Source organism: Pseudochaenichthys georgianus, chromosome 11 (assembly GCF_902827115.2).
Source record: "Pseudochaenichthys georgianus chromosome 11, fPseGeo1.2, whole genome shotgun sequence".
Taxonomy (NCBI): domain Eukaryota; kingdom Metazoa; phylum Chordata; class Actinopteri; order Perciformes; family Channichthyidae; genus Pseudochaenichthys; species Pseudochaenichthys georgianus.
In genome coordinates, this window is record NC_047513.1 from 263,259 (window position 1) to 286,132 (window position 22,874).

Here is a 22,874-nt window from a genome sequence, read left to right on the forward strand (position 1 = left end):
TGCCTATTTGGTTCTGTGCAGTAGGGCTGTTAAAGCTGTGCACCCAACTCTGCTACAGACCAACGAATGGGACAGACACATTCAATCACTTTTCTTTTAGCAGGCCTTTTATCAAAAACAAGATGTGTATTAAACCTTGAAGATAGACACTCAAACAAGGAAGAATCCTGCGAAGGAGATTAGCTCTCAGTACACAAATAATTGTATATAGTATATACTTTTTTATTAGCCAAGCTGCAGTGAAAACAGGTGGAGTTTCAGTCTGTGACAGAAGATGTGTTGTGTCCCCTAAAGCTAATAATTGTATATATTCTGGATCACTTTGGTAAAGAAACTGGAGATTGACGTTTTTTCATTCACAAGCTCACGTCTCAACACCTTTGCTCCGGTAAAAGTGTCTGCTGGTCACAAGAAGACTCTTTGCAGCATCCAGCATTAAGGTAATGTTTTTTATTTTACTGTTATTAACTTTGCTTAAAGTTATCTCACATGCTGTGCACGTGTGTGTAACATTGTCCTATCTTCTGCCATTTAAACTGTGTGTATGTTTAGTTTTCACTGTGGAGATCAGAGATCCAAAAAAACCTGTAAAAAGAAAGAAAGCCACTGTGGGCCTAATTAGTATTCAAATGTATTCAGATTTAAACAAAAATATTGTTTATTGTTTAGATACTCTATTGACATCTGTCCTACTTTTGATATGTTTTATTCTATTTGTATTTTCAAAATGTTCTCAATATTTTTAACTCGTGTAATATCTGTTAACTTCCTGCTGCTGTGACAAAATAATTTCCAAATGTGGGATGAACAAGGCATGTCTAATGTAATCTAATGTACTCTAATGTACTAATGATAATGAACACTTCTTGTACTTCCAGTGGTTGTGTTGTGATGCTCAGCATGGCTCACAGAGGGGCAGTATCGTCCCAGTTAGAGTCCTCCCCGTGTGTGGTTAAATCCCTGCTCTGACGTAAACAGATTGACCTGATTTCAGCTGTAAAACCTCACAAGTCACATGTCTTCCTGCTGTTTGGCCAGGCGTGCATGCTTCTCTGATGCACGGCATTACAAATACTAAAAGACGAAGCTGCAAACGCATTATGTTCTCTGTTTTAAGCCCTTTGTTTTCACGGAGCGTTGGGAGGCTGAATCAGTCACACCCAGATTAAGTGTTTTATTTGATCTATGAAGGAAACTTAAATCTAAAGTTACCATGGAATACACAGATAATTTACAACTAGGCATTTATTCAGGATTAAGAGCAGCAGGTGGGGCTCGGACTCACCTTGGCCTGGTGGAGGTCCACTCCATACATGGACAGCTTCTTGGCATTCTCCAGGAACATCAGGTCTGCCTGGGCCGGACTCATTGACCTGCCCAACACCACAACAGCTTTAGTTACTGCAATATCAATATTGGCTCTGATTTGTTTGATTCACTTTGACATTCCCGTTATCTTAAACAGGTCTAACTAATCAACCGGAGAAGCTCAGACTCAATTGAATCATTGTTAAATCATCACACATGTGAAAGGTACTGTAGAATCTGCATTTAACCCTCTAAGTACCAGTACAGTATATGCTCCGTACTTGGTGCCTTCCAGGACCTTAACCAGCAACCCTCCAGTGTCCTCCAATGTCCACTTTATACATAATACATTCATTATTAGATGCAGTTAGTTCTGTTCAGTGTCTAGTCAGAAGTGAAATACATTTTTAAATGTGATGTCATTTTGTACATATTTCTATAACAAGTAGACACAACTTAACTTGTTTTAAAATGTGTTGAGGTACTGTACCACATTTACATTATCTTACAGATATATTTACTAGTTGCCTTTAAATTGAAATGTACTTTCGAAGACGTTTCTTTTTTGCTGCTTACACTGCACTTTCATCCATGTATTCATACCCGTCTTATTCTAGTTTAGTTTGATTTATTTGTATTGGCTTTTAAAAACAGTTATAACATGTATGTACTGTAACCGTCTTCACTTTCTGTTGTTCATTTGTTCCACATTGTATTTTTGGTTCCTACCTTTTTATGTGTAACAACAATAGAGGCGGAACTAATCTGCGTTGTTTTGTGTTACACCTGTTTGTTTAATCGACGCACTTGGTAGTTGCAACTGCAGAGCAACGCAGGATGCTAAAGAAAAACTAAGGAAACTAAGGGGAAAATGCAGCTAAAGTTATCAGCCCCTCTAGGTGACTAGCAGCCTACGAGGCAGAGATGGAGTACTCGAGTCCAGGACTCGGACTCGAGTCGGACTTGAGTGCCGATTTTCGGGACTCGTGACTTGACTCGGACTCGCGCACTGATTGACGCGACTCGGACTTGGACTCGTGAATTCTCGCACAGGATGACTTGGACTCGGACTCGTGAATCCCCCCCCCCACGATGACTCGGACTCGACTCGTACATTGACGCTCCGACTTGAACTCGGACTCGAGCACATTTTCTCTGGAGTCTGATGTCCTCTATCCTGTATGGCGAGTTCACGTACTGGGCCCCGCTGTTCCAGTCTAGAGATGTCTACAGACTAGAGATGTTAAGATTCACAGATTCGCATCGGTGCACCGGCATAAACGTTCAAGATGCGAGTGCACCGGTTGAAAAAGTGCACATCGGCTACAGTTTGGGTTGAACCGGGTTGAACTTGCGATGCATCGATTGCGTAGCGTCTTTGCATCGGTAAAAAACCGATTCATTCATATAAAATCCCCTCATCTTGTCAACGCTCAGCAGAGACGATCTTTGATATTTGCTCCGCCACTACGGAGGCCGAGAGTCTCAGTTACACGGAAGTTGAGGAGAAAGAGAAACACAGCGCACCGAAAAATACCTACAAATCAAACGTTTGGCAACACTTGGGATTGTTCAAGAAAGACGGTGTAATAATCCTTTATGCTCTATAGCTGACCGCAGGTCATGGAGAGTAATAAGGTATCCGTAGACCTTTGTATGAGGTATGTTTATTACTTAACAGGTCTACAGCCATGATACATAGATCCGTCCTAGATGCGGGCTTGCATACACACAGTATCACTCCGCAGCCGCACCCCATCAGTAACGTCCTGATGGTATATGTGCGCGGCACTATATACTACAGACGGTCAACTTGAAAAATCGCTCGCAAATTGTTAACGATGCCGAGCCACTTTAAAGTACACACGTAGTACGAGGAACTTAGCGACGCACATAAAGAGGCGACATGGGGTCTGCGGCTGAAAAGAGAAACCTGAAAGTTAGACATATGAGTTAAATCACTCAGTGAGGTGTTCTGTCAGAGAGAGAGGTGTTTAGTTTACAGCAGCCTGTGACGGCCAATAATAATTTAAATGTCTTCCTCACTGTAAGCAGTTATGAAATACCTGTTTGTGAAAGGTTATTTGTATTCTTTATTGTTCCTATAGAACCCACTGCTTTCTGCTCACTGGTGAGTTAGCCTCTGGATGAGTGTTAAGCAAATCAGGCTGGCAGCTGTATGGGCGTTGCACTATGGCAGCTGTTATTTGCACATTGTTAATCATGAGCAATGCATCCTTACATTGTTTAACTGTGAGGTGTTATACAATTGTACTGTAGCTACTCTGGAGAGCTTTTAAAGGTAAAAAAGTAAACGGCATGATGAGATGTGCAGTACCAAATATGTAAAGCACTGTTTTGTTAATGTATGATTTGCTGCATATAAGGAATAAAACAAAAATCCTCTGTCGTACCATATTGAAGTATCATTATTTTTGCATAGTGTTGAATCGCATCGTATCGCATAATGTTGAATCAAATCGTATCGAACTGTATCGCAACAGGGGTGAATCGTATCGTATCGCATCGCCTGGTGTTTCAAATGTATCGTTAATGTATCGTATCGTGGCAACGTATCGAGATGCGCATCGCATCGGCCTCAGTGATGGAGATGCACATCCCTACTACAGACACACCCCGCATCGTGCTGTATGCTTTCACACATTCTGCTTCCACATTGGAAAAGAGCAGCGCAAAATGCTCGTTATGTGGAAACAATATAGAAGAGAAGGCTCCGTAACACATTACTCTAAGGATCGAGTTCAGACATATAGGCTGTCTTGAACACTATCATCAGAGTAACGTGATCTAATCAATAAATAAAGATTCAGCCGATAACACGAAAGCACATGGCTACTTAACATGCAGAACGAAGTCATTTTGCATGCTAAGTAGCCATGTGCTTTCTGGGGCTGAGGCCACACAAGGACGAAAACGGCTAAACGCATAGGATTAACGCAATCGCAAACAAGCTTCCGTCCACACGCAATAGTTATCCGGATAGTGTCTGTCCACACGAGACCGCTCCGTTTAGCTCCAACCGCTGGAGAAGCTGCAGTACATATGCAGGAGCCTGTACGTGGCGCTGTAACTTCCTCCACAAAAGCAGCGAAGAAGCATGGTTGTCATGGCCCTTCTGTTTATTCTCCGCGGTGGGGGCCGAGGGAACCGGGCAGAGTTTTTCGCCAGTCAACGTGTATTAAAGTTTAAATCTTCCGGACAAAATTATAAAAGTGCCGGTCAAAGGTCTTCTTTTTTATTTATTGAGCTTTAAAACAAATGAATAACGACTCTATATATTATAATAATAAAATACACGGAGCCTCTCTTTTTCCTCCCTCTCTTCGGACAGCGTCAGTGTCTGTCTCATGCAGCAGCTCATCCAGTAATCAGTGACCCGGCCGACTGTAAGAATAAACATATTTACAACTAGTTTAGGGAGTTTGAGAGGTAATTAAAATAGCTAAGGGCGATGATCTGACTTGAAGTGTGTGTTTTGCTGCAGCGGGAGGAGCTGCAGGTGAGCAGAGCTGCGTGTCTCCGTCCTGTCAGATTAGACTTCACTCGCGAGAGAAAGATAAATAATCTGAATTCAGGGTGCAGTTTACTTTGACGTGGGGGTGAGCAGCAGAGGTGGGGAGAGGCGGGGCTATTGCCTCATCATTATTGCTGTAGATGTTGCACAAACAACTGTAGCATGGTCAATAGCGTCCGGAGCACGATAGCAACTCTGCGATCCGCCATTGTTGTTGTTGTTGGTGGCGAAACACTTCAGCAATGGCGCGGGGTAAGCGGAGGTGAGCAGAAGAGGTGGGGAGAGGCGGGGCTATTGCGCAATCACTATCAGTGATCTGAAAATGATCGTATAGGGCGCACACACGGAGCCGTTTGACCCCCCAGAGAGTGGCGTATGCATTTCTATCCACCTTGGGACCCGTTATCGTTTCATCAGTCGTTTAGTGCCGTATTCGGTCGTCCTCGTGTGGCCGAACGGTCTATATGACACTAAACAGTAACGCAAACGACCGAATTCGTCCTCGTGTGGCCGCAGCTTTATCAGTAAACTGATTTAACCCGTAAAAGTTCCTTCAAAATAAGAGTCCCAATCTTAGTACTATCAAAATAAAAGTGCAAAACGAAAGCTTTACCATAGGAAAATATTGGCATACAAATATAATCACTTCTCTAAAAGGTAACTCATTTTAAATATAGTTTATTTATATATAATAATAATATGAATATTAGAAATAAGCTTTATATTTGTATAGCACCTATTAAAAGAATTGTAGCCAAACTCGCTTCACAGCAGTTCAATAGACAGGATAACAGCAATGTAGAGGAGCAGCTACATTTCAAAACATATATCCACGAAGATTAATACATGAAGACTTGTGACTCGGACTTGACTTGGACTCTTCTTAAGTGACTCGGACTTGGACTCGGACTCGAACACAGGTAATGATGACTCGGACTCGACTTGGACACTCTTTGGGTGACTCGGACTTGGACTCGGACTCGACTACGACTCTCCCTTGGTGACTCGGACTTGGACTCGGACTCGAAGAGTGGTGACTCGAGGGTGACTTGGACTCGTGAATTGGTGACTTGACTACAACACTGCTACGAGGTAAGTGTTTGTGCTCGTTGTTTGTGTAATTGTGTGTGGTTGAGCTGCAGGTTATGTGTGTGTATGCTATGTATGCTATGCGCTAGCTTGTGCTACATGCTATTGTTAGCTTGTGCTACATGCTGTGTGGGATGTGCGTGCTGTTTATTGTTTTATTTAGCAGCATTAACAGTGATGACATATGCATATATTACATATTTATTTGTTGTTTACCTTTTATCTTTGTCTGTCTTATAACCCAGTTCTCACGGGTTGGAATCGGTCCCACGAAATAAACCCCGTATTTTAAATCAAGACCTCAGCCTCGTGTCATTTACTGGAGGGAGCTACAGTGAGAACTCGACTGCTCTGCATGAGTAGACGAGTAAAACGGCGCCAGGCGGCAGTGATCCATGGACGGCACGGGACATCTCTGTCGAAAGTCAAGAGGATGAAGAAATTGATAGAAAACAGACAGTCTGTATGCAAATCTGTTGCCTCTGTTAAGAGAAGTAATGGCTCTCATGGCACCAGGTCCTCGACTCATTATCGTAGCAACTCGAGAGCCATATCAAGTTCATTCCTCTCTTCTATCAAAAGACAAGAAGCCGCTGCTGAAATTGCTGCAAATGAAGCGACTTTAGAAGTGATGCTAGAACAGGAACAACAGATTGAAGTATTTACTAGAAGCTGAAGCTGCTCAGTTAAGAGCCGAACAGATTGAAGAACTTGATAGACTTGAAGCTGAAGCTGCTCAGTTAAGAGCCGAACAGATTGAAGAACTTGATAGACTTGAAGTTGAAGCTGCTCAGTTAAGAGCCGAACAGATTGAAGAACTTGATAGACTTGAAGCTGAAGCTGCTCAGTTAAGAGCCGAACAGATTGAAGAACTTGATAGACTTGAAGCTGAAGCTGCTCAGTTAAGAGCCGAACAGATTGAAGAACTTGATAGACTTGAAGTTGAAGGTGCTCAGTTAAGAGCCGAACAGATTGAAGAACTTGATAGACTTGAAGCTGAAGCTGCTCAGTTAAGAGCCGAACAGATTGAAGAACTTGATAGACTTGAAGCTGAAGCTGCTCAGTTAAGAGCCGAACAGATTGAAGAACTTGATAGACTTGAAGCTGAAGCTGCTCAGTTAAGAGCCGAACAGATTGAAGAACTTGATAGACTTGAAGCTGAAGCTGCTCAGTTAAGAGCCGAACAGATTGAAGAACTTGATAGACTTGAAGCCGAAGCTGCTCAGTTAAGAGCCGAACAGATTGAAGAACTTGATAGACTTGAAGCCGAAGCTGCTCAGTTAAGAGCCGAACAGATTGAAGAACTTGATAGACTTGAAGCTGAAGCTGCTCAGTTAAGAGCCGAACAGATTGAAGAACTTGATAGACTTGAAGCTGAAGCTGCTCAGTTAAGAGCCGAACAGATTGAAGAACTTGATAGACTTGAAGCTGCTCAGTTAAGAGCCGAACAGATTGAAGAACTTGATAGACTTGAAGCTGCTCAGTTAAGAGCCGAACAGATTGAAGAACTTGATAGACTTGAAGCCGAAGCTGCTCAGTTAAGAGCCGAACAGATTGAAGAACTTGATAGACTTGAAGCTGAAGCTGCTCAGTTAAGAGCCGAACAGATTGAAGAACTTGATAGACTTGAAGCTGAAGCTGCTCAGTTAAGAGCCGAACAGATTGAAGAACTTGATAGACTTGAAGCTGAAGCTGCTCAGTTAAGAGCCGAACAGATTGAAGAACGTGATATACTTGAAGCTGCTCAGTTAAGAGCCGAACAGATTGAAGAACGTGATATACTTGAAGCTGAAGCTGCTCAGTTAAGAGCCGAACAGATTGAAGAACTTGATAGACTTGAAGCTGAAGCTGCTCAGTTAAGAGCCGAACAGATTGAAGAACTTGATAGACTTGAAGCTGAAGCTGCTCAGTTAAGAGCCGAACAGATTGAAGAACTTGATAGACTTGAAGCTGAAGCTGCTCAGTTAAGAGCCGAACAGATTGAAGAACTTGATAGACTTGAAGCTGAAGCTGCTCAGTTAAGAGCCGAAAAGATTGAAGAACTTGATAGACTTGAAGCTGCTCAGTTAAGAGCCGAACAGATTGAAGAACTTGATAGACTAGAAGCTGAAGCTGCTCAGTTAAGAGCCGAACAGATTGAAGAACTTGATAGACTTGAAGCTGAAGCTGCTCAGTTAAGAGCCGAACAGATTGAAGAACGTGATATACTTGAAGCTGCTCAGTTAAGAGCCGAACAGATTGAAGAACGTGATATACTTGAAGCTGCTCAGTTAAGAGCCGAACAGATTGAAGAACTTGATATACTTGAAGCTGAAGCTGCTCAGTTAAGAGCCGAACAGATTGAAGAACTTGATAGACTTGAAGCTGAAGCTGCTCAGTTAAGAGCCGAACAGATTGAAGAACTTGATAGACTTGAAGCTGAAGCTGCTCAGTTAAGAGCCGAACAGATTGAAGAACTTGATAGACTTGAAGCTGAAGCTGCTCAGTTAAGAGCCGAACAGATTGAAGAACTTGATAGACTAGAAGCTGAAGCTGCTCAGTTAAGAGCCGAACAGATTGAAGAACTTGATAGACTTGAAGCTGAAGCTGCTCAGTTAAGAGCCGAACAGATTGAAGAACTTGATAGACTAGAAGCTGAAGCTGCTCAGTTAAGAGCCGAACAGATTGAAGAACTTGATAGACTTGAAGCTGAAGCTGCTCAGTTAAGAGCCGAACAGATTGAAGAACTTGATAGACTAGAAGCTGAAGCTGCTCAGTTAAGAGCCGAACAGGAGGCAGAAAATGCTGAGGCAAAGAAAATTAGAAGCCAAGTGCAGACAACTAGAGCGATTAGAGACAGTAAAGAAGTTAAAAGCTGCAAAGACGAGACATCAAGTATATGAACGGAGTGCATGCTCAGATGAAGAAATTAGCGAGCTGCTCCATCAACATGTTCATCTGGTTGTGAAAGAAGAAATCAAGCATGAAAACAGTGAACTGCAAAACCACTCACCACCACAAGCTGCAACACAACCAAAACAAGAAGACAGCACTTCAGCTCTTATCAGAGCTCTTGCAGAGTCCATCAGTGCAAGTCGTCTACCTGTACCTGAACCTACAACGTTCAGTGGTGACCCACTGAGGTTCAATGACTGGAAGGTCTCCTTTCATACACTCGTTGACAGGAAAAACTTCCCAGCTGCAGAAAAGATATACTACCTAAGAAAGTATGTGGGTGGACCCGCCAAGAAGGCCATAGAGAGCTACTTCCTGCCAGCGTGCCGCGTGTACCATCCTAGAAGAGAGGTACGGTAATCCTTTCCTCATTGCTAAGGCCTTCAGAGATAAGCTTGATGCATGGCCCAAGATAAGTTCCAAAGACAGCGTAGAACTTCAAGAGCTCTCTGACTTCCTTCGCAGCTGTGAGGCTGCCATGTCACAGATCAAAGGACTTGAGGTACTTAACGACTGCAACGAAAACCAAAAGATGCTTGCTAAATTTCCAGACTGGTTGACCTCAAGTTGGAACAGAGAGGTCACAGAACTGGAAGAACAAAATCACACGTTCCCAACTTTCAGCCAGTTTGTTACATTTCTCACACGTGAAGCCAAAATAGCTTGCAATAACATCTCTCCATGCTCTGAAATCAAGAGAAAGCGAAAAAGGCAAGATTTTAACGAACAGAAGTCCTGTATCAAATGTATTGACTACAGAGACAGATGAAACAACAGACACCACTTTTCTGTGAGAAGGCAGGACACGGTCTGCACGAATGTTACAAATTCAGGAATGAAACAATCTCTGAGCGAGTCAAGTTTGTTCAAGAGAAGAAGTTGTACTTTGGCTGTTTGAAGTCTGGCCATCGCTCAAAGGAATGTTAAAACAGAAAGATGTGCGAAGCATTCCAAAAAGGACATCCAACTTGTCTCCACAACAATCGCACCAGAGAAGAAAGAATGTCAACAAAACATGATGGTGCAAGAGAAAGCACAATGGAACGGCCACACAGTAAAGCAGCAAGCACACCACATGAGGCAATATCCGATAGAGTCTTTCAGAATGTTAAAGACCCCCATACATCCACAATCATTCCCGTGTGGGTGTCAGCCACAAGTGAGCCACATGGGGAAATACTTGTGTATGCACTCCTCGATACACAGAGTGACACAACATGCATCCTTGAAGAAACAGCAAATGCTCTTCGCACAAGTAACGAAGCAGTGCAGCTAAAGCTCTCCACAATGGCTTCAAGAAGCACACTCGTGTCATGCAGGAATCTAACTGGTCTCCAAGTGAGAGGATTCTACTCGGACAGGATAATACCTCTGCCTCTGGTTAGTCATTTTGTCCGACTTGCTCTGGAGGCTCGCCCACATGAGACTTTGAAATCTCGCGGGACAAAGACGCCCGCAGCCTTGAGAGCGAGGCGAGGCGAGTTGGCGCAGTTGCTCTCCACGAGCTGCGGAAGCGAAATGCTTGATGGGAAACGGCTCGCTGGTATCTCGAGCTGAGCGCTCATTGGTGGTTTTTACCACGTGCTGCTGATGAAACTCTCCAATTGGCTGGCAAAAGTTTGTTGTTGTTTTGTGTCCGTTTTACGTCGCCACATCCATTCCCATTTTTCATCATTGTTCCACAATGTTTATCATCATGAAATTAATATATATATATTTTATACTATACTGCTTACCGTTTTCATACTTTATATATCTTAGCATATTCATACACACTGTTCATACTGCTCACAGGCTGATATCTAGTGTATCCATACCCAGGGTTGGGTTGTAACGGAATACATGTAACGGCGTTACGTAATCAGAATACAAAAATCAAGTAACTGTATTCAGCTTGCGTTACATTTGAAAAACGAGTAATCTGATTACAGTTACTTTCGTAACCTGAAGTGAATACATTTTGGATTACTTATTGGAATTATTGGGGGAAAGATTTCCTCACAACATTTAATATTCATTACTAAAGGTACAGCTGAATCATCACAGCGCACAAAACCTATTACCGCCGCAGATGGGCCAAAAAAGCGTTCGCTCAACAATAACAACGAAACATGGAGGAACAAAAGTCTGCGTTTAAATCGTGTGTGTGTGTGTGTGGTTAAAACACATCAGCCTGCGGTCGCTCTTTAGCCTTACTAATGATTATTTCTGAAGGTAAACACAGTGAAGGCGGTGCGTGAAAGGCGGTGCGTGAAAGGCACTGCTCGCTCCTCTTCTCAGAGGCTGAGTTAACCCTCCCGCTGCCTCCTGGTGCTGCAGAGATTTCATGAAGTGAAGGAGGTGTTCCTTCTATAAAACAGCTGTGGGCAGCAAATACTGTGAGTGTCACGGATATGAATTCATAGATCAAGGCAGATTGGTGCACACACTCTCCTCTCCTGTTTTGCCAATCCGGTGCTTAAACAAATATAGCTCTACACCCCTGGCCGAAATGTCCTTAAAATGAAGTCCGAGTTCGACATTTGAATTAATGTCCTGCCAACACTGGCAGGACAGAAGGCGACACGCCCGTTCTAAGCCGTGTCCCTCACTCCTCACATCCCAAGCTGCATCCCCAAAAAGTTTATTATGTTGTTACATCGTTTCAGATGTGATGTTTCAGTTGTGCTCTTGATAAGCCATTAAAACAGTAAAACACGTTCAGTTTCCTTTTGCTTTTTGTGTCTCCTGTTCACCAAAACATACCCATCTGTGATGGAAAAAGAAAGTAATCCAAAAGTAATCTAAAAGTAATCTGATTACGTTTTAAAGACACGTAACTGTAACTGTATTCGGATTACTTTCAGAGCCATGTAATCAGTAATCAGTAACTGATTACATTTACAAAGTAACCCTCCCAACCCTGTCCATACCCCACTGTTTATTCATCATTCAATTCATTCTATATGTTATTCTGTAGATTGTGTACATTACTTTCCACTTCACTGCTTGTTGCACCTGGTTAGAAGCTAAACTGCATTTTGTTCTCTCAGTACCTGTAATATGTGCAATAACAATAAAGTTTAATCTAATCTTGAGCAGGAACAAATGTATTTACTTAGTACATATCTGACATTAACGATTAAACACATTTGTGCATTCTTTATAAATGCAAACCGAGTCAAGCTGACTCCGGAGGTGGCGGTATGCATCTTAAAGTTGTTTGCAATCCGCCGAAGAAGAAGAAGAAGAAGAAGAAGAAGAAGAAGAAGAAGAAGAAGAAGAAGAAGAAGAAGAAGAAGAAGAAGAAGAAGAAGAAGAAGAAGAAGAAGAAGAAGAAGAAGAAGAAGAAGAAGAAGAAGTCTCCGAGCTGTCCGACTTCAGGCGAGCTTTTTGAGACCTCCCCCGGCTGCGATCGGCTACTCTCGAGGCGAGCCGCAATGTGTCTCAAACAAGCCTATTACATTGGTCTCTATCTGCAGCCGGAGAAGAAACGTGTGCTCAGGGACCGTCTGCAAAGTGCAACTCCGAAAAAAGACAATACAATAATGTTCAATCACTATTATACAGCTTATTACTACCAAACTCATTACACACATCAATAGTCTCATGTTGCTCATACTACAGCAGAGAGTTTGGAAGAATGTGCTTTTTAATAATTTTGGTGAATATTTATAATGTAAAATCTTCAATAAATATGGCATCATCTTCAAAAACGTTACTATTATACAGTATAAATATTCACCACAATTATTCCAAACCATATTCTTCCAAACTCTCTGATGTAGTATGAGCAACAGAATACTATTGATGTGTGTAATGAGTTTGGTAGTAATATACTGTAGAACAGAGTCCTGCATCGGGTCGGGTACCCGCGGGTACCCGACGGGTGACCCGCAAAAAAGGTGATTCGCGGGTGGTATTTTTTCAAACGCTTTTTTCCGGGTTCGGTTCTGGGTAAAACAAAGATGATGCGGGTCGGGTCGCGGGTATTGCATAATAAATATATTAAAATAATAATAATTTAGTTTAATGTTTAAAATCCTCAGACCTCTCCCCCGCGGGACCGCGCATAATCATAACCTCTGCAGCGCATCAATCTGCTGCTGTGCGCGCCACATTCGAAATGGCTGAGGTGAAGCTCTCTAGCGGAGAATACAGCATTTTCAATAACACTTCCTCAAGAGCGAAATCCAACGTCTGGGAGGCTTGTGGTGTCATCCTAGATTGAGAAAATAACCAACATCCCACGCTTTTTGAGACAAATATGCAACTGCGTGTGTTAATAATTGCACGTTTTCACTGCTCATATATATGCGGGTTCGGGTCGGGTTGCGGATCTTGTGCCCACGGGTCGGGTCGGGTTGCGGAACTAATTGGCAATATGTGCGGGTAGCGGGGCGGGTTCGGTATTGCACGTCACGGGTCTTGAAAATCAGACCCGTGCAGGACTCTGCTGTAGAATAGTGAAGTGATTGAATATTATTGTATTCTCTTTTTTCGGAGTTGCACTTTGCAGACGGTCCCTGAGCACTCGTTTCTTCTCTCAGATAGAGACCAATGTAATGTGTCCAGCTCGGAGCGAGGACGGTGCATATTGGCTTTTTTTGATCAAAATGTGATTGTAGTTCGTTGTCAACCTTACCACGGTACTTAGGAGACGTAATTTGTGTCTGAATAAAGTTTTGTTCATGAGTTATTGATCGGTGAAATCCGAATCTGCCAATATCGTTCTAACTTTACTCAACTACGTTTCAAACCGTGCATTTTCAGCAGCCGAATCAAGTGCCTTTTGCTAAGGATGACACTGTGCTTAACTGCAAGGGATTGCAGAATATCATTATAATTCATACCCAAATGAAAATAAAATCAAATCAAAATGATCCATGCTTCGCGATAATAGCCGTAGCCTACGGTACAGAGTTTAGCTAGTGTTGTCACCTTTATATATACAGTCTATGGTTGTCACTCAGTCATCAGTTTCTATAGACTATCTGGATTTAGTTAGTGCGTAATAATTATTGTGTTCCCACAAATTACTAATGCGTGGGAACATAATAACTCATTCGTGGTCACGCATTATTAATACGTGGCCACGTATTAATATTTTTCTCACCAATGTCACCGGGGGGGCTCCGTAGAAAGAGACACTCTATATTGTACTCTAGGTTTTCATTTGTCATATGATGTCATTGATGGTACAATTGTGTTTTTTCATTGAATTAGATATATTTTACCTGTGAAAAGAAAAAGAGTTAACTCAGGATATTAAAGAGATTAAAATAGGAACAACCTCTAAATAATACTTAGTAGACCGATCTAAACTAAAATAGGCTATTTTATTTTATTTTATTCATCCTGTATGGATACCACTTACTAAGTCACAGAAATCAGAAAACAAAGGAAAGGTGAAATACTTACCTCTGATCATACTGCAGAAAATATTCATTGTCTATGTTTAATGTTTTGTCTATTTCGTCAGTAAATTGCCGGCTGTTCTATTCAAACCACCTGGTCTCTGGTCTAATGACTTACCTGTCTATCCACTCTAGTAGAAACCAGAATCTTTCTAGTCAGATAGCATAGCCCAAGATAAGAAGTGTTACATACTCAACAGAATCCATCCCTGCAAGCAGAGACCATATTCCCACACCAGAGACTGCAAAGCCATGACCTCATCTTGAACACCTCGCAGAAGAGATCGCTCCTCAGCAAAGCTGTGATATGGGCCTGCTTATCGACTACAACTGTCCTCAAGCCCTCGTCCCAAGAGAAGTGGTGCCTGGTGAAGGAAACCAGCCCTTTGCACAGAGAACAGATTTGGGCTGGAGTGTTGTCGGCTTTGGCAATCCCTGTCTCAACATTGGAGATATGATTGGAGTAAATCACCAGGTAACCGTGAAACAAGTGATACCAGGTCTCCAGTCTTCAAACCTCCCAAGGGAAGTACACTACGTCTGTAGAACACAGATTAAGGAAGTCTCACCTGCAGAGGCTCAATCGAGGTGCTGGAATCTGACTTTGTCGAAAGAGCTTCTGAAGATAACCCTGCAGATAAGGCCTCCAAAGGTCTCACAGCACAGCAACTTCAAGCCTCAAATTGGTTCACAGGCCCAGACCTACTTTGGCAGAAAGAGCTACCAAGTGGAGAAGTCAAGGTGGGAGAGATCGTGAGTAGTGACCCAGAGCTTAAGAAGGCCCAGGTTCATGATACCCAGGCAAACGAAGTAAAGTCGCTACTAGATCACCTTCACAAATTCTCAGACAGGTCAAGAGTGGTTAAAGCCTTTGCCAGACTCAAGCGCCTTGCAAAGGAAATTAAAGGTCTCCAGCCAAGTTCCTGTGAAGCCACACGCTTAGAGGAGAGAAGAGAAGCAAAGCTGGCAATAATCAAGATGGTTCAAGAAGCAACACTCTCTCAAGAAATAAAGTGCCTTCAGCAGCATAAGGAGTACCATCTCCAACAAAGACCAAAGTGGATCAAGGACCGCAGAAACGTCAAGGTAAAGGACGTTGTCACTCTGCAAGACAACACTATACCACGTGGCCAATGGAAGCTGGCCAGGGTTGTGGAAGTGTACCCAGGAGGGGATGGAGGAGTGAGAAGGCTCCAGCTGCTTATCAGCGATGGAAAGGGAAAGCGCCTCGCTAATCCGGTCTACCTCGAAAGGCCTAATCACAAGACGGTGTTGTTGTTGTTGGAAGCAGGCTAAAACTCTGTACAGTTACTCTCACTCACACTCTGCACTTAAGTCTAAAATGAAATAGTTCGTTTTACATTAATGTTATAAAGAGTACATTGGTTTTCTAAAAATGTTTATGAAAACAAACCAGGTGATTTGGTGAGGGTGTAACTGTCTTAACTTTCTGTTGTTCATTTGTTCCACATTGTATTTTTGGTTCCTATCTTTTTATGTGTAACAACAATAGAGGTGGAACTAATCTGCATTGTTTTGTGTTACACCTGTTTGTTTAATCGATGCACTTGGTAGTTGCAACTGCAGAGCAACGCAGGATGCTAAGGAAAAACTAAGGAAACTAAGGGGAAAATGCAGCTAAAGTGATCAGCCCCTCTAGGTGACGAGCAGCCTACGAGGTAAGTGTTTGTGCTGGTTGTTTGTGTAATCGTGTGTGGTTGAGCTGCAGGTTATGTGTGTGTATGCTATGTATGCTATGCGCTAGCTTGTGCTACATGCTATCGTTAGCTTGTGCTACATGCTTTGTGGGATGTGCGTGCTGTTTATTGTTTTATTTAGCAGCATTAACAGTGATGACATATGCATATATTACATATTTATTTGTTGTTTACCTTTTATCTTTGTCTGTCTTATAACCCAGTTCTCACGGGTTGGAATAGGTCCCACGAAATAAACCCCGTATTTTAAATCAAGACCCCAGCCTCGTGTCATTTACTGGAGGGAGCTACAGTGTATTTGAATGTAATTTAATATTTTGCACTATGTGTTAATGCTTTCAACTTTCCTCACCTTGCATTTGGACACCTTAGTTGCATTTTGCAGACAACATTGATGTCCTTTTGATGAAAGATTTTGATTACGGGGTACAACATTACTCTTTTACAAATCCGTTGTGTTAGTTGATTAGGTAAGGAAAGTGAAGCACTGGTGTCCCTGCGTTCTGACCTATATGTGCGGTGCAGCTCCATCATCTTGTCCTCCAGCTCCTTGGTCTGACCCTGGGCCATCTTCATCTCCTTGGCGTAGTTGGGGGGGTGCACCTCGGGGTCAAACTCGCCCAGCTCCGACTGCAGGGCGTAGGATCCCAGCAGGGACAGCGTAACGAAGGAGCAGGGCAGGCGTCCCTGCAGGATGTCCTTCCTCAGCTGGAGACACAGGTAGTACCTGCAGCAGGGTCACATGATCTCAGTGGGGAGTTCGGAATTATCTCTCGTGTGAACACGCCCCTGTATTTTATTACAATATGTACCGACCCTGATGCTAGCATAGTAAGGGCTCCCTCAACAAAAAGCTATGGGATTTTCCTTTGGATGTGAGAGTTGAGCTGGTGTTGCCGTTGTGTTTCTATGGAGAGTAGGCAGTACCCTGGGTGTTCTTCATCGCTGCAAAATGTCCCAAAGTGCTGCGCTTAAAGTTCAAACTACTTCAACGTTGACCTCAGTTACTGCAGATCTTTTGGCAACCAACCAGATGACAGCTTTGCTAAGCGGCGCAAGCTAGCAGGGGAGGAAACCCTATAAATGCAATGTTAAGGCTGTTTTACCTAAAGGCTTTAAACAAATACATGCATGCTAAGCTAAAGGTCTCCTTTAGTCACTTCTCAGCCAACACAGTTGTTAAGACACAGAGAAGCTTCATGTATGGACAAGTGTAATGTTGTAAAACAACGTGATCACATCTCTGGTGTTAACCACAGACCTTATTTCAGGCATATAACCAAAAACATGTTTAACAAACTTCAAGACGAGGGAACCATGAGACAGATGTCCGTGTATTCCAATCAGGCTAAAATCACTAGTATGTTGCATAAATTACACATGTATTGTTTTAATGTTTGTCTCGGAGTTATTTTACTGATGACACTGTTGAAAACACACATGCACTCGACCACAGATTACCCTGTGCACTGTTCTCCTATCCTAACATTATCTGTCATCCGGAGAATAATAATGTATTATTGTATTCATCAGTGTGAGGTGTGCAGTACCTTGTTATGTCTTCAGATAGCTGGGCTGGGTCCGGTGGATAGAACTTCACATTGAAGTTGAAATTATAGGTGGCACCTAAGAAAGAAAATGAAGATGTGATCAAATATGTGTCAAGATAAAAGTAAGAACAGAAGGTTTGTTTGTGGTTGAGGTTCCGCTCACCCGGTACCTGCCGGCGGATCTCCTTGGTAAGGTCCATCCAGGTCTGATAAAACAAAAGAGGGATGGGGCGTGAGGTTTGATGTCATGGACCATGTGCAGTCCTTTAAAACTGAGGCAGATCTAACCATCAATGACATGTACATTCAAGAGTTGCCCTTTCTTTTCTTAATTGAATCATGAGGTGGGATTGTTTAACTTCTACTGGTCAACATCCAGCTCACCTTGGTTGTGGCCGTCTCAGACACCACCAGTCCATAGTAGTCTTTCTCCAGCAGGTTGAGGTTGTCGCACACCTTCATGAACAGCTCCTGGCCTTTTGCATGTTTCTGAGACCCATGGATACAGGAACAAGACACTGAGTGGGTAACAAGGTAAGAACTGAAGCAAACACTACAGAGTCTGTCTGCTGGCTTCATGAAGTTAGTGTGGTTCGTATTGAGCATTTCAAATGTTCCTCCAGGACCTCTAAAGAATATGATTACTACAAAGATGATGGTTTATCAGATTAGTGTTAAAGAAGACAGAATATTAGGCGTGTCATGAGTATTGGGTTTTGCACTGAGGTTAGTTGTAAGTTTGAGGAGAGATTTTAGACGTTCCTCATTGGGTTTGGAGACAAACAAAGGATCAGATGTTATCTCTTCTCTGTAAACGGTTCTGTAGGCTAATACTCACAGAACAACACTTAGAAACTCTTCAAACTAACATTCTCTCCCATCCCTCTGGTGGTGTGCACCATGCAGACAGTTTTGGTCTGAAATGTCTGCCTCCAACCATGTGAGGCTTTCACATCTCTTTCGTTTATCCAACTCTATCAAACTAAATGTTGTCTCAAAGGAGCCGAGGTTGAATAAAAGTAAACCTGGTGTAACAACTACTGCTCTATAACCTTTGTATTTTTTTACGTTTTAATGTTTGTAACTTTGTCTTACTTGATAAAACTTGGTAATTAGTCTACTTTTTTTGTTAGAAATGTATAGTAGGGGTCCCCAGCACATATAGACTGCCGGATGCTAACTCACATGTTTGGCAATTTGCACAAATAGCATAAGTTGCATTAATTAGCATACGCAGACAATTGTTTAAAAATGGCTTGACCGAGTTGGACAATTTTGGTGTGGTTTTTTAGGTATATTGAGGATGTTGAATCCGTTTCTGACATTTTACAGTAACATTTTTTGGAGTTTTGAGTCGACTAAAACTTTAAAATGGACCCAAAATACAAACATGGCCACTTTCTGGTTAAAACTGCCTTTTGTGTTCTTAAATTGTCAATAACCTCCAAAACTGTCCAAATCAGCAAAGCATTTTTTAAACTTTTGTCTGCATATGCTATAATGGTCAGTAATGCAACTTATACCAATTGTGCAAATTGCCCAACATATGCAAGCCAGCATCCGGCAGTTTCTATGTGCTGGAGAGAGACCCTACTACATATTTCTAACATAAAACTTCATGTTACTCCACATTTACAGGTTCACAACAGGACTCTATGAGCTGGCAACTAGACTAAAGCCCGAATACTTTCATCAAAAGCATGTGGCTGCACACAATTCAATCATTTTGGCAGATGAAATGTAGTCTGATAGAATAAAACGATGCTCTTACGTCCAGCTCACACTCGTACAGAGCGTCGTCCAGCAGGTTGACTTTGATCTGCATGGTCCTGGGTCTGTGAGGAGCTTTGGCAGCTTCGGCATGCTCTTCGGCGGTCTTCTCCTCCTCGTCTTTCTTACTGCCTCCTTCAGGCCCACACTCCTGCTCCTCTTTCTCCTCCGTCTTCTCCTTCTCCTCCGTCTCCTCCTTCTCCTCCGTCTCCAGCGCAGCCTCCTCTTCTTTCTCCTCGTTGTTCTCTTTGTCCTTTCCACCCTCTTCCTCCTCGGCCTCTTTCTTCTCTACCTGGGCAGCCTGACAGACAGTACAGGGTACACTCTGTTGATAATGAGTGTTTTACTAAAGACAACAAGCAAGGTAAACTGTGGGCCTTAATGGCAATGTCTAGCATCTCGCTGTATGATAAATTCTTCAACGGATACCTATATTTCATCCATAAATGTTGTCACATTTTGAAAATACCACTTTTATTAAATGAATAATGATTTTTTTTTAGAGCCTTAACCCTTACTTCGTTGTGTGGGGATGCAGTGGATGGGAAGCTCACACACACAGAGCAGGAATCAGATAAACGCTACAACAGCACAACACATGATGCTTAATTTCCTTGTAATTTCAGCTGCTGTTACCATGGGCAACAGACCCTGTAGAGACTGTTACAGACAGCTCACTGACGTAGTGACGCTGAAGTGTCCGATTACTAACGCACCACCTTCCATGGTTGTAATTAGGGATGTCCCGATCACCTTTTTTTGCTCCCGATCCGATTGCGATCATTTGATTTTGACAATCTGCCGATACCGATTTTTCCCGATCCGATCTTTATGCAATGCATTAAGAGAAAAACAAGGTAACAGATAACGGCTGGTCATCCAACGCGATGAGTTCAGCTATCTTGGCTGTTATTTGTTTGGCCTTTTCACTGTTCTGGGGCAGTTTCTCTTTCCTTTTGAAAGTCTCTGAAAGTGTCGGTTGTTTCAGTGCCGTTACCTGAGTGGCCGCTGTGTACTCGTCATGTTGTTGACTGTTGATGTTTGTTTCTCTCAGGGTATATGCAGGAATCCTGAAGTCAAATTTAATACCTTTTAAGACCTTTTTTAAGACCCTTTCCATACATTTTAAGACCTCATCGCAACTTCGGTTACATTGGCGACACACTTTACCTCACATTTACTATATTGATTGTAAGATAGCACAACTAAACAGAGTGCAGACAGACTACTGAAGCCTCCTCTCCACATGAACTTCAACCTCTCTGTGAAGGTCAGGTTTAATGCAGTATGCTGCTTTGTTGCTTCTGTACTCTGTGCTCTTTCATTCCAGTAGAACTCCTCAGAAACCATCAGAAACCAGTAGAAACCAGTATTTGACCAATAAACAAAACAATTGACAAAACTTTGAACGATGAAATATATTAAACTTCATGAGCTTCAGCGGGGTAATGCCATATAGAGCTCCCTCACAAATACCCAGGGGTTAAATTGGGCTGGGGCTGTCCGGGGCTAAGCCCGGCACAGAGGACGATGCTCTGACGTCATCACCCTCACACATTTGTCATATGTTTACAAAAAACGATATATACGTTAAGACTTTTCTCATTCTTAATATAGACTATATTTAGGGTCGATATGTGTTGACCATAGACTGTATATATATATATATATATATATATATATATATGTGTTGACCTTACTTTAAAATAGCAGATCTCTGTGACCGGATATAGTTTGGCTTAGACCCCGGCCCCACGAGGACACATACAGTAAAACACATACGCAAAAAAGTCTTCCGTTCACACGCATTCGATTCATTAACGTGTCCGTTCACACTAGACCGCTGGAAATGCTGGAAACGCTGTAGTACATATGCCAGGCCTGTAAGTGGCGCTGCTGCCGCCACAAAATACACGAAAAGCAGAGAAGAAGACCCCGGAGCATGGTTGCCCTTCTGTTTATTCTCCGCGGTGGACGGCGTGTTCTCCTGCTGTATATCTCTCAGGTAGTCCACCAGCAGATAAACCCCCCCCCCCCACAGAGCGGAGCAAGGCAACGAAACTTAAAATAAGAAGCAGCATTTTATGGCACGCTATGCATGGGGCCACCTTGAGGGGGTTTCCCGACATGTTGTTTCAGTAAATTAAAGGGTGTTTCATGTTGTCGTTGCTGTGGACCTTCTTAATACCTTGGAAAATGCCGTTTAATACTTTTTAATAGCCTTAATTTTCGCTAAATTGATTTATCAACTTTTAATACTTTTTAAGACCCCGCGGACACCCTTTCTCAGGTGGCGTATTAGATTGGTCGTGTTGAACGTAGCTCTGTTCTTTCCACCACGCGGAACCTCCGCCTTGCAAACATCGCATCTGGCTGTTACACTGCCTTCGCTTTCAATTTTATAATACTTCCAAACTCCTGACATTTTCTCTGTCCCGACTCCCGAGTCACCAGCTGAACGTAGCCTCTCGTTAGCTTACTGCTACTATTAGACACTGCGCCCACTCTATTGCCAGATTTGAGAGAAATAAGCAACCAGGTCTGAAAACAAGCCCAAAGAAAGCAACACATACATGATGTTGTGTAATTTTAAGTCCTCAGGATGACTTTAAGACGTGAACATGGTCATTTTTGTTTTGTAACATTAAATAAAATAATAAAAATATTTTATAAAAAAAAAAAAAAAAGTTCCCGATCCCCGATTTTTTTTCTCCTGATTCCGATCTTTTGAAAATCACGTGATCGGCTCCGATCCCCGATCACGTGATCGGATCATCTCTAGTTGTAATCCATCTCTTATCATCTCTTTAGACGGGTCTCATTTAAACACACAGGTCTGGGGAACAGGACATTATCTCATTATCAATACAAATATGCAGCCACAGAATACTAATAAATGCAAATAGTTCTAATGTATTAGTGTGATTCATATGTCTCAAGAATCTTAAAAAGCAGTTTTCAAATGCTGAAATAGGAGAACTTAAAATTCTACATTGGAGTTATTCATTTGTTGCCAGAAGAATCCCATTGGTTGACTCCCTTCTTCACAGGGAGTGTGTGGAGGTGTTAAAGTCTATGAATATTTGATATGAGCTTACAGTTATTTACAGTTCCTTCTCTGCGTCGAGGAGCGGTATTGGGTTTGGAGTTATTTCATCAACACTTCTATCTTCTTCACAGATTGTTTGCTTATACGCCACCTGGACTGTCAGAGAGTCCTGCAACAAACCATGCGTTCCCAGTAATAGTGGTGAAGTGAAAATGTATTTTTGTAGGCTGAATTAACACCTTTTTATGATTCGGAAGCGTAAATGCAATCATTACAAGTTAAAAATGTTTAGATTAAGGAAAAAACAAACTACATCACGGTCACATAACTTGTGTTTGGTCGTTTAGTCTCATTTAGCCACTTGTTGGCAACCACTATTTTCATGACACATTGAACTTTCAGACATTCATCAGTGGGATATTTACTGACATATTTTATGTCATCGAACAAAACATTAAAATCTCTTCAGCTTGTCTTAAGCACAGATGTTATTTTAGGTATGTAACCAAAACTAATTGACGGGCT

General features: G+C 42.3%; 1 protein-coding gene across 10 annotated transcripts in view; it reads right to left on the reverse strand.

The window, feature by feature from the left end:
* Positions 1–22,874, reverse strand: part of LOC117455228 (protein 4.1-like) — a 117,184-nt gene that overhangs the window by 57,108 nt on the left and 37,202 nt on the right. For all 10 annotated transcript variants that reach the window (XM_071204768.1, XM_034094644.2, XM_034094639.1 and 7 more), the window contains exons 3-8: positions 19,302–19,601; positions 17,915–18,019; positions 17,694–17,736; positions 17,531–17,606; positions 16,489–16,707; positions 1,286–1,373 (exon numbers count right to left, since the gene is read on the reverse strand). In XM_071204768.1, coding sequence (XP_071060869.1) covers positions 1,286–1,373; positions 16,489–16,707; positions 17,531–17,606; positions 17,694–17,736; positions 17,915–18,019; positions 19,302–19,601 — 831 coding nt within the window. The remainder of the gene's footprint in view (positions 1–1,285; positions 1,374–16,488; positions 16,708–17,530; positions 17,607–17,693; positions 17,737–17,914; positions 18,020–19,301; positions 19,602–22,874) is intronic.